The sequence below is a fragment of the Dipodomys merriami genome, unplaced genomic scaffold (assembly GCF_024711535.1).
Source record: "Dipodomys merriami isolate MVZ:Mamm:240054 unplaced genomic scaffold, mDipMer1.0.p SCAF_151, whole genome shotgun sequence".
Lineage (NCBI taxonomy): Eukaryota > Metazoa > Chordata > Mammalia > Rodentia > Heteromyidae > Dipodomys > Dipodomys merriami.
The window spans coordinates 2,573,144-2,584,709 of record NW_027202838.1 but is presented as its reverse complement, the minus strand read 5'-3'; the positions used below and the strand labels follow the sequence as shown (position 1 = coordinate 2,584,709).

The window sequence follows — 11,566 nt, the reverse complement described above, 5'->3', positions numbered from 1 at the left end:
ACGTGTGTGTGTGTGTGTGTGTGTACATGCTGGTCCTTGAGCTTGAACTCAGGACCTGGGCACTCTCTCTGAACCTTTTGGCTCAAGGCCAGCATTCCACCATTTGAACCACACAGCTTCACTTCCGGCCTTTTACTGGTTAACTAGAGATACGTCTCACGGACTTTCCTAACCATGCTGGCTTCATCGATCCTCAGATCTCAGGCTTCTGGGTAGCTAGGATTCCAGAAGTGAGCCATTGGTGCCCTGCATATTTACTAATTGGGGGCGGTCGTGGGGCCTGAACTCTGGGCCTGGGCGCTGTCCCTCAGCAATTCAGCTGGAGGCTAGCACTGTACTACTTGAGCCACAGCACCACTTCCAGCTTTTTCTGCTTATGTGGTGCTGAGGAATTAAAGCCAGGGCCTCAAGCATGCAAGGCAAGCACTCTACCACTGAGCCACCTTCCCAGCCCTGCCCTGCATAATTTTAAGTTAACTGATCTTCCTATTCTTGTGATGACTTGCAGTATACTTAATAATAATATAAATCAAGCTGGGCGTTGGTGGCTCATGCCTGTAATCCTAACTACTCAGGTGGCTGAGATCTGAGGATCTTGGTTCAAAGCCAGCCCGGGCAGAAAAGTCTGTGAGACATTGTGAGACTCTTATCTCCAATTACCCACTAGAATAACAGAAGTGGCACTGTGGCTGAAAGTGGTAGAGCACTAGTCTTGAGCAAAAATTGCTCAGGGAGGGCTAGGAAGGTGGCTCAGTGGTAGAGCGCTTGCCTTGCATGCCTGAGGCCCTGGGTTTAATTCCTCAGCACCACATATGCAAAAAGAAAAAAGCTGGAAGAGGGCACTGTGGCTCAAGTGGTAGAGCGCTAGCCTTGAGCTGAAGAGCTGAGGGACAGCGCCCAGGCCCAGAGTTCAGGCCCTACAACCGGACCCCCCCCAAAAAAAAATTTGCTCAGGGACAGCACCCAGGCCCTGAGTTCAAGCCCCATGACCAATAATAATGATGATGATGTAAATCACTAGGTGCCAGTGACTCACACCTGTAATCCTAGCTACTTAGGCTGAGAATTCCAGTTCCAAGCCAGCTCAGGCAGGTAAAGCCATGATACTCTTATCTCCAATTAACCTGCAAAGGGGTGGAACAAGAGCTGTGGTTCAAAGTGGTAGAGTGCTAACCTTGAGCAAAAAAGCTCCAGACCAAGTTCAAGCCCCAAGACCAACAAAAACAAGAATTATCGTACATTTTATTTGCAGAACACTCAGTTTAACCTAATGTAATGGACAGTCTTTTATCCAAGAACCAATAAGTTAGATAACCTTGGGACATTGTATTAAAGTGTCTTCTGAATGATCGCAATCATTAAAAGATCATCTCCCTCCCCTGCCTATTTATTTCCACTGTAGAACCATAGCCCACCTTCTTGAAAATTCTTAATTTGTCACGATAATTTCTGGCTATCAAGGGTCCTGTATTCAGTCAGCCTAAACCCGACTGACTGATATTTAAAAATATAGCTCCTGCCGGGCGCCGGTGGCTCACGCCTGTAATCCTAGCTACTCAGGAGGCTGAGATCTGAGGATCATGGTTCAAAGCCAGCCCGGGCAGGAAAGACCGTGAGACTCCTATCTCCAATAAACCACCAGAAAACCGGAAGTGGCGCTGTAGCTTAAGTGGTAGAGTGCTAGCCTTGAGCTGAAGAGCTGAGGAACAGCGCCCAGGCCCAGAGTTTAAGCCCCACGACCGACAAAAAAAAAAATAAAAAATAAAAATATAGCTCCTAAAGCATCAAAATCACTAGTTTCTCTGTCCCTTCAACTTCCTACATAAAACGTAGCTCTTTACTATTCTACTTACTCTGGGAACACATACTGGCTCATCAGCATCTCTAAATATAGGCTTAAGGGAGGTGTGGCTCAAGTGTTGAAATGCTTACCTAGCAAATGCTTAAAACCCTCAGTTTAATCCACCATTCTGAAGAGAAAAAAAAAAAAAATCAAGATTATTCAAAGGCTAGGTGCCAGCGGCTCATGCCTGTAATCCTAGTTTCTCAGGAGGCTGATGTGAGGATCATGTTTTCAAGTCACCCGGGGCAGACAACTCTGAGAGACTGTTATTCCAATTAACTAGCAAAAAGCTGGAAATGGGAGGTATAGTTCAAGTGGTAGAGTGCCAGCTGGTAATCACAATTCTTCTGCCTCTAGCTCCCTAGTGCTGGGATTATATACATGTACTACAACACCCAGCCAGATCAAATTCAAATAGCAGGGTATCAATCATTTGATTTCACTCAGTCATGAGATTCTGTGACAAACCTTTTTTTTCCTTTTTGTTGGTTCTGGGCTTGAACTCTGGGCCTGGGCGCTGTCCCTCAGCTCTTTAGTGTAAGGCAAGTGCTCTACCACTTGAGGCACAGTGCCACTTCTGGTTTTCTGGTGGTTAATTGGAGATGAGTCTCACAGACTTTCCTGTCTGGGCTGGCTCTGAACCACAGTCCTCAGATCTCAGCCTCCTGAGTAGCTAGGATTATAGGTGTGAGCCATCCGTGCCCAGTAAATCCTTTATCTCTCCGTAACTCTCCTAAGAATTTAGATATAACATGTTGTCTGGACATTATCTTTAGCGCCACAATTTCTACATTCTGGACCAAACATTTCAATACTTCTATCTCAGGTCAGTCACTCTATTCTAACAATTCAATGTTCAAATATTGGGCACATTGGGAGAAAATGTGAGAAGCTTCTCATTCCAACAAAAAAATTTTTTTTTTTTTGCCAATCCTGGGACTTGAACTGAGCTTGGGCACTGTCCCTGAACTTCTTTTGTTCAAGGCTAGCAGTCTACACTTGAGCCACAGCGCCACTTCTGTTTTTTTCTGTGTATGTGGTACTGAGGAATTGAACCCAGGGCTTCATGCATGCTAGGTGAGCATTCTACCACTAAACTACATTCCCAGCTGTCCAACAAATATATTTCTTAAAATAAGAAATCAATTCCCAGACTCTAACACCATGCAATGAAGTCTTTTATTAGGCATAGGTTTTTAAATGTCTTTAGTAGTTCCATACATAGGAAAAAAAAATACCTGCCATTTAAAACATATTAGAACTTGCAAGACTCATCTCTGCCTAGAGAAGGAAAGTTACCCCAGAGCATGCTTAACCAGGAGGCCAGTGCATCTGACGACCCCCAAGAACATGGAGATGAACATGGTAGACAGACTGGCCGCCATCTACACCTTCGTTCACCACCATGCGATAGCCCTTCTTTAGGCCCAGATCAGCAGCACATTTCTTGCCAACAATCATCAAATGTCCAAGAAGCTGGAAAAGAAAAAAACACATGACTTAAGCACAAGAAATTAAAAAAAATAGTCCAGTTAAGAGTATGAAATTAAGGCAAGCCTAATGGTAATCCCAATATCTAAGAGGCTAAGACAGCAGGATCACAAGATCCAGGCTGGCTTCACTGTCAAAAAAAAATATATATATAAAGATGAGGGGCCAGGGAGGTGGCTCAGTGGTAGAGTGCTTGCCTTGCATGCCTGAGGCCCTGGGTTCGATTCCTCAGCACCACATAAGCAAAAAGAAAAAAGCCAGAAGTGGCGCTGTGGCTCAAGTGGTAGAGTGCTAGCCTTGAGCTGAAGAGCTGAGGGACAGCGCCCAGGCCCAGAGTTCAGGCCCCACGACCGGATCCAAACAAACAAACAAACAAAAACAAAAAGATGAAAAGCCATGCACCTGTGGCTCATGGCTGCAATTCTGGCTACTCAGAAGGCTAAGATCTGAGTGAGGATCACTGTTCGAAGCCAACCTAGGTAGGAAAGTCCATGAAACTCTGTTCTCCAACTAACTAGCAAAAGTATGCTCTACTGGTAGAGCATTAGCCTTGAACACAGCGGCTAAGGAACCATGCCTAGGCCCTGAGTTCAAGTCCCAAGACTGGCCCCCCCCCCCAAATCAAATCAAATTATGGCTTTGATCAAATGTATATCAAGATCCTGATGTTTACTACAGCAATAGAAATGGTCTCTCCCCTTCCTTTTCTTTTCTTGAAAGCTTGTTAAAATGCTGGGCAAAGTGACACTGTGGCTCAAGTGCTACAGTGCTAGCTTTGAGCTGAAGAGCTGAGGAATAGCGCCTAGGTCCAGAGTTCAAGCCCCACAAATGACCAAAAAAAAAAAAAAAGAAATTAAGAAAAAGAAAAAAGAAAATGCTTGTGTTTGTCGGGTGCCAGTGGCTCATGCCTGTAATCCTAGCTACTCAGGAAGCTGATCTGAGGATCTTGGTTTAAAGCCAGCCTGGACAGGAAAGTCTGTGAGACTCTTATCTCCAATTAACCCCCCCAAAATCAGAAGTGGTGCTGTGGCTCAAGTGGTAGAGCACTAGCCTTAAGCTGAAGAGCTCAGGGAAGCACTCAGGCTCAAAGTTCAAACCCCATGACTGACAAAAAAAATAAAAATTTAAAAAATGCTGGTGAAAGAGGATACGAACACCATCTTTGTTCTCCGTCCATGGGAAACATAAGCAATGAAGTGGAAGTGTAGCCAGCTCTTCTCATGTTAACTTTTTTTGTTTGTTTTTGGTATTGGTCCAGGGGCTTGAACTCAGGACCTAAGTGTTGTCCCTGAGATCTTTAGCTTAAACTAGTACTCTACCACTTGAGCCACAGCTCTACTTCCAGCTTTTTGGTAGTTAACTGGAGATAAGAGTCTCAAGCACTATCCTGCCTGGACTGACTTCCAACCTTGATCCTCAGATCTCAGCCTCCTGAGTTACCTAGAATTATAGGCGTGAACCACGGGCACCTGGCTTTTAAATTTTTTAATCAAGGAAGAAAGCTGGCAACAAATAAGTCATTTTCTTATGAAAACAGACAAACTGTCCATACACAGTACCAAAAGCCAAAAACAGGATGACCCACAGTGAGACCATGTGTTTGCCCCCAGGCAGGCACTACAAGTCCTGAGACAAACAGTTCCTCCCATGTCCACAGCAAAATCTACTAAGTCACACACAGGAAGTTATATGGGGAAAGAAAAATGTTTTGTCATCAAATATTTTGATGACTGAAGAAGTTCCCAGGCAGCCCCACAAAGGCATAATGACCAAATTTTATTTTCAAAAAGGGCTACCTGGGGCTGGGAAGGTGGCTTAGTGGTAGAGTGCTTGCCTAGCATGCATGAAGCCCTGAGTTCGATTCCTCAGTACCACATACACAGAAAAAAACAGAAGTGGTGCTGTGGCTCAAGTGGTAGAGTGCTAGCCTTGAGCACAGAGAAGTTCAAGGACAGTGCCCAGGCCCTAATTTCAAGCTCTAGGACCGGCAAAAAAAAAAAAAAAAAAAAAAAAAAAAATGGGGGGGGGGGGCCCTATATTTCCATGAGCCAACTTCAAACAAAAATTCCCATTTAAAAGTTAAATTATATCCACTGGGAACTAGAATTGATCACACATTTCATTATGAGTTAGCAGAGTTTGAACATTAACTCAGTAATTATTTTCTGGCAAAGAACCTTGTCTTCTCTTTAAAAGGAGCTGATTCTTAAAACCCTAATTTAGGAAATTAACTGAATAAAAATCAATATTCTATCATCCTTATAGACAAGAGCTGCCCTGGAATAAAGAGCTCCCACTTTGCCAAGTGCTGGTGGCTTACGCCTGTAATCCTAGCTACGCAGGAGGCTGAGATCTGAGGATCAGGGTTCAAAGCCAGCCCAGGCAGGAAAGCCTGAGAGATTTGGGCTTCAACTCAGAAAAGTCTCATGGACTTTTTTTTGTCTTCTCCAACACCCCCCCCCCCCCCCCCCCAGTCCTAGGGACTGAACTCAAGGCTTGGGCACTGTCCCTGAGCTTCTTTTGCTCAAGGCTAGCACTTTATCACTTGAGACACAGAGCCACTTCCAGCCTTTTCTGTGTATGTGGTACTGAGGAATCGAACCCAGGGCTTCATGAATGCTAGGCAAGCACTCTACCACTAAGCTACATTCCCAGCCAGCCCCTCATGGACTTTTTTGCCCGGTTTTCTGAGTGGTTTATTGGAGATAAGAGTCTCATGGGCCAGGCACTAGTGGTTCACGCCTGTAATCCTAGCTGCCCAGGAAGCTGAGATCTGAGAATTTCGGTTCAAAGCCAGTCATGGACTTGGGCTTTACCATTAGACACTCACGTTAGCCTTTGCTTTTTTTGGGGGGGATGCCTATCCTGGGACTTGTCCTGGGTCCTGTCCCCCAAACTTTTTAGCTCAAGGCTAGCACTCTACCCCTTGAGCCACATCGACACTTCCAGATTTTTTTTGGTGGTTAAATGGAGGTTAGTCTCACAGACTTTCCTGCTTAGGCTGCCTTTGAACTGTAATCCTCAGATTTAAGCCTCCTGAGGAGCTGATTCTAGGTGTGTGCCACTGGTGCCTGGCTGAACTCTCTGATTGGTACAAGTGTTTGAGTTAAAAATTAATATCTAGATGAGGCACCAATGGCTCACACCTGTAATCCTAGCAACTCAGGAGGCTGAGATCTGAAGATCTTGGTTCAAATCCAGCCTTGAACAGAAAAGTCCATGAATTTTTTTTTTTTTGAGCCAGTCCTCAGGCTTGAACTCAGGGCCTGGGCACTGTCTTTGAGCTTCTTTTGCTCAAGGCTAGTGCTCTACTGCTTAAGAGGCACAGCGCTACTTCTGGCTTTTTCTGCATATGTGGTACGGAGAAATTGAACCCAGGGCTTCCTGTATGCTAGGCAAGCACTCTACCACTAAGCCAAATTCTCAGCCTTTCCATGAGCCTCTTATCTCCAATTCAACAGCAAAAAGTCAAAGTGGAAGAATGGCTCAAGTGGTTCAAGTGGTAGATTACTAGCCTTAAGCACAAAAGGAACACAAGAGCAAAAGCTACACGAGAGCAAAAGTCCCTGAGTTCAAGTCCCAGTACCCGCACAAGGCTACTCAATTCTGTAGTGTAAAAGCACCATGGACAGTAGAGTTCAACAAATTAGTGACTGTGTTCCATAAAACTTTATTTGTAGGGGCTGGGAAGGTGGCTCAGTGGTAGAACGCTTGCCTTGTATGCATGAGGCCCTGGGTTCGATTCCTTAGCACCACATAGCAGAAAAAGCTGGAAGTGGCGCTGTGGCTCAAGTGGTAGAACACTAGCCTTGAGCTGAATTGCTGAGGGACAGCGCCCAGGCCCAGAGTTCAGGCCCCACAACTGACAAAAAACAAAACAAAAATGTATTTGTAAAAACAGGCAGCCAGCCAGATTTGGCCCACAGGCTAGACTGCTAGTTCCAGCTATAATTTCTGGAGCTAGAAACCAAACCTCAGACATACCAAGTGTGTGTGTTCATACCTGGGAACTGGAGGGTTTACTGGCATCATGTATGGATATCATGATCTCTGATTTGGATAATGATTTGCTGACTATGAAGTTCCATATTGGTGACTTTCTGTTGACTATGCCTCAGATGTTTTTGCAGAAATTATCCTTTACAAGGCTTTGCATAGCTGGACACTGGTGGTTCACACCTGTAACCCTAGCTACTTAGGAGGCTGAGACCTGAGAGAGGTTTGAAGCTGGCCCCCCAGGAATTATTTCTAATACACTACTCAGAAAAAGTCAGAAGTAGCACCCTGATTCAAGTGGTAGAGTGCTAGTCTTGAGCAAAAGAAGCTCAGGGACAGTGTCCAGGCCCTGAGTTCAAGCCCCAGGACCAGCAAAAACAAATAAATAAGGTTTCTGTTGCTAAAATTTCAGGTATCATTTCAATATTCCCTACTTATACCTGTTTTTTTTTCCTCCAGTTCAATCATATATTACACTAAATTATCAGTCTTGTGGCATCTAATGCACTTTAGCTCTGAATACGTGTATTTTTTGTTGTTTGTTTTTTTGTCAGTCATGGGGCTTGGGCCTGAACACTGTCCCTCAGCTCTTCAACTCAAGGCTAGCACTCTACCACTTGAGCCACTGAGCCACTTCTGGTTTTCTGAGTGGTTTATTGGAGATAAGAGTCTCACGGGCTTTCCTGCCCCAGCTGGCTTTGAACTGTGATCCTCAGATCTCAGCTTCCTGAGTAGCTAGGATTACAGGCGTGAGCCACTGGCACCCGGCTACGTGTTTTATTAGAGTGAAACAATACTGTCAAGTAACCTAGTGGTTTTTTGGTTTTCCTTTGTATTGGCTTTAGGAAGTTAAGTGTGTTATCACCAAGAACAAAACTAAAGCTTTTCAGTTGAAAAAGCAGGAAAAGAAAAATCAAGTGTAGATATATACTCACACTTTCATCATCATCTTCAGCTACAGAAATCTGGGATATGTGTTTCTTGGGGATCACCAGAAAATGGGTTGGTGCTTGAGGGGAAATGTCATGGAAAGCAAGACACTAGGAAAGAGAAAATGCAAATTTTAGTACTATATCATCCTCAATAAACAACCACGTGGGAGGCACTGATTCATATACAAGGTTCCACAGTCTCACGGCAAAACAATTTTAAAGATGTAGTTACTACTGGCTGTGCAAGTCCCAAAAGAAGGTGAGAAAAAAAAAAGCCTGGCTTAGTTAGACTGAACATTCTTTTTTTTTTTTTTTTGGTCAGTCGTGGGGCGTGAACTCTGGACCTGGGCACTGTCCCTCAGCTCTTCAGCTCAAGGCAAGCGCTCTACCACTTGAGCTACAGCGCCACTTCCGGTTTTCTGGTGGTTTATTGGAGATAGGAGTCTCATGGTCTCTCCTGCCCGGGCTGGCTTTGAACCGTGATCCTCAGATCTCAGCCTCCTGAGTAGCTAGGATTACAGGTGCGAGCCACCAGCGCCCGGCTAGACTGAACATTCTTAGACAAGGGTTCTGAGTCAGTGACATTTAAACTGTGATCCCAGAAGAGTAGAAAGTAGCATGTCTCCAACCCACTGAGGATCTCAAGCAAACAAGCAACTCAATCTTCTAGCACCTGTCACGAACCTTCCTAGCTCACTACCCTCATGGCTTTTCCAACTGCATTCCCGAGAGGCAACTGCCTCCAATTTAAAGTCTATCTTAAAATGCTTTTTTTGTGGCTCAACTTGAAATGCTAATTTTGTCAGTGATGGGGCTTGAACTCAGAGCCTGGACGCTTTCTCAGAGCTCTTCTGCTCAAGGCTCTACCACTTAGAGCCACAGTGCCACTCTCAGTTTTCTGATTGGTTAATTGGAGGTGAATCCCGTGGATTTTGCTACCCTGGCTGGCTTGGATGGGGATCCTCACATCTCAGACGTCCAAGCACCTAGGATTACAGGCATGAGCAACCAGAGCCCAACCATATATACAATTTTTTTTTCCAGTCATGGGGCTTGAATTCTGGGCCTGAAAGCTGTCCCTCAGCTCTTCAGCTCAAGGCTAGTGTTCTACCACTTGAGCCACTGCACCACTTCCTGTTTCCTGAGTGGTTTGTTGGAGACTTTTCTGCCTGGGCTGGCTTCCAACCATGATCCTGAGATCTCAGCCTCCTGAGTAGCTAGGATTACAGGCGTGAGTCATCAGTGCCCCTGGAGAGACTGGAGGTGTGGCTCATAACAGTCCTGGTTATGAAATTTGTTTTTCCACCACAGGTACTGATCGGTTTCAGCAGTAACATGTTTGATTCTTCCCACTTTATTCAACATATATATATGTATATTATATTACACATATATATATTACATCCATTCCCTATTGTAAAACTGAACAGTATAAGCAGTTAGCCAATTATTTACCACACCAGAAGCTATAAATAGACATACACAGAGCATACTTGTAAAAAATTTTTTTAATTTAAATCTCTTGTTGTCTGTGGAAGGTGGAGATTGCCCAAGAGAACCTTTCGTGTTTGTCCAGAGTAATTTTACTGGCTACTCCCTCAAAAAATGCTGCATCACTGGAGTTCATAGGTCATGTCCATAACTACTTAGATATAAAAGGCAATCGCTTTTAAATTACGTTTTCAAAAATACACTTCCTTCCTAACCAGTGACACGTAAAGATACTGAAATCACATTCACCTCAAGGAACCGAACTGAACCTTAGATAATGCTCTCACTCCTAAGTACAGGCGACCGGTTTTTCTTCTCTTGCCTCCCCTCCCTTCCCCAAGGTAATTTCACAGACGGCTTGTGGAACTTCTCCCCAAGCCAGCCGACCCCTGGCCCAGCTTGGATCCGAGACCCGAACCCTTGCACACACCGTGCAGGAACTAGTTGACCCGGGTGGGTGACCCGCGCGGGGATCTCACTCAGAACTAGTGAGCTGGGTCGGCGGGTGTTCACAGATTTCCTGCCCCCCGCAGGAACCGTCCGCGGGTGCGGAGGTGAGGGCGGTCGGAGGAGATCGCGACGCAGGGCCGGGCCGGGGGGCTTCCCCCGGCGGCCCGCAGGGCGCGGCGCGGGGCGGGCGGTGCCGCGGGAGCCGCGCGCGGGAGATCGCGGAGGCCCGGGCCCACGTGGCGGCCGGGCGCGATCGGGTTTCCCCCGGGTCCGGCCGGGCAGAGCGCGGGCGAGATTGCCGCCACCTGCGAGGGCCGGGGCGGGCGGTCCCCCGGGGAAGCCGGCCCCGCGGCGTCCAGGCCCCGCCGGATCCCGCCCGCCGCACCCCGGGGCCGATAACGCGTAACCGGAGCGCCGGCACGCGCCGGGAGGCCGCCGCGGGGCGCCGGGCCAGGTCGGCCGGGCCCGCTGTGGCCGCTCTCCGCTTTCCCCCCACCCACTCGCGGCGGGGAGAGCCGGCGAGTCCCCACGCCGTACCCGGTCGTCCTCGAAAATGATTTTGGCGGGGATTTCCTTGCGGATGATCTTCCCGAAGATCGTGTCGCCACCAGGCCGGGCGACCTGAGCCTTGGCGATCTCATCGGCCATCTCGGCCTCCCTCCCGTACGGCGGCCAGGGGGAAGTCGAGAGCCGACAGGATCCCCGGGCGGTGGAGGCGGCGGCGGCGGCGGCGGCAGCGTCGGGAGCGCGCGCCCTGCGCCGAGCCCGCGCACGAACCGCTGCTCGCGCGCCCCCGCCGTCTGCGCGTGCGCACTGGCGTCCGCGCGGCCCGCGCGCGGGAAGCACCGCTCGCGGCTGGGGGGAGTCCCGCAAGGCGGGGGGAGCCATCGGGGTCCCCTTCCTGTCTTGTCTTCCCCACTTCTCCCTCGGGATGCAATGACTGATTCTTGCCCTCATTTGCCTGTGGGTGCAATGCAGAAAACGGGATACTGTCATGGAAAAGGTTTAGTCATTCAAATGGTGCTTCCAGACCTTGCGAGAGCAATGAAATCTGTCGTGTGCTAGGATTGTCCCCTCAAAGCATGGTAAAGATTACCCGGGAGCTTTAAAAAAAAAAATCTCTGTGAACCTGGCGACACTCCAGAATCAATTAAATCTGAAGCCGTGGGGAGGAGAAGCAGGCCATCAGTGGTTTGTGAGCAACCTGAACTGTCTACTGTAATCATCAACACTCGGTGTTAAAGGAACAAAACCTTCCTTAATCTCAGGTCCCCACAACGTCTTGGCCCTTTTTTTTTTTTTTAATCAGTCATGGGGCTTGAACTCAGGGCCTGGGCACTGTCCCTGAGCTCTTTTTGCTCCA

General features: G+C 47.4%; 1 protein-coding gene across 1 annotated transcript; it reads right to left on the bottom strand.

Moving 5' to 3' along the window:
* Positions 1-3,003: 3,003 nt before the first annotated feature.
* Positions 3,004-10,931, bottom strand: LOC138827147 (adenosine 5'-monophosphoramidase HINT1). Its single transcript, XM_070022625.1, has 3 exons — positions 10,741-10,931; positions 8,266-8,370; positions 3,004-3,319 (listed from the first exon to the last, which is right to left on the bottom strand). Exons 1-3 carry the CDS (start codon positions 10,849-10,851, stop codon positions 3,155-3,157), a joined length of 381 nt encoding a protein of 126 aa, XP_069878726.1. The 5' UTR covers positions 10,852-10,931; the 3' UTR covers positions 3,004-3,154.
* Positions 10,932-11,566: the final 635 nt, after the last annotated feature.

Coding starts and splice junctions, on each gene's coding strand:
- LOC138827147 (XM_070022625.1), bottom strand. CDS start 10,851: ATGGCCGATGAGATCGCCAAGGCTCAGGTCGCCCGGCCTGGTGGCGAC. Junction 8,371..10,740: donor TCATTTTCGAGGACGACCGG/GTACGGCGTGGG, acceptor TCTCTTTCCTAG/TGTCTTGCTTTCCATGACAT. Junction 3,320..8,265: donor CTGAAGATGATGATGAAAGT/GTGAGTATATAT, acceptor TTTCTTTTCCAG/CTTCTTGGACATTTGATGAT.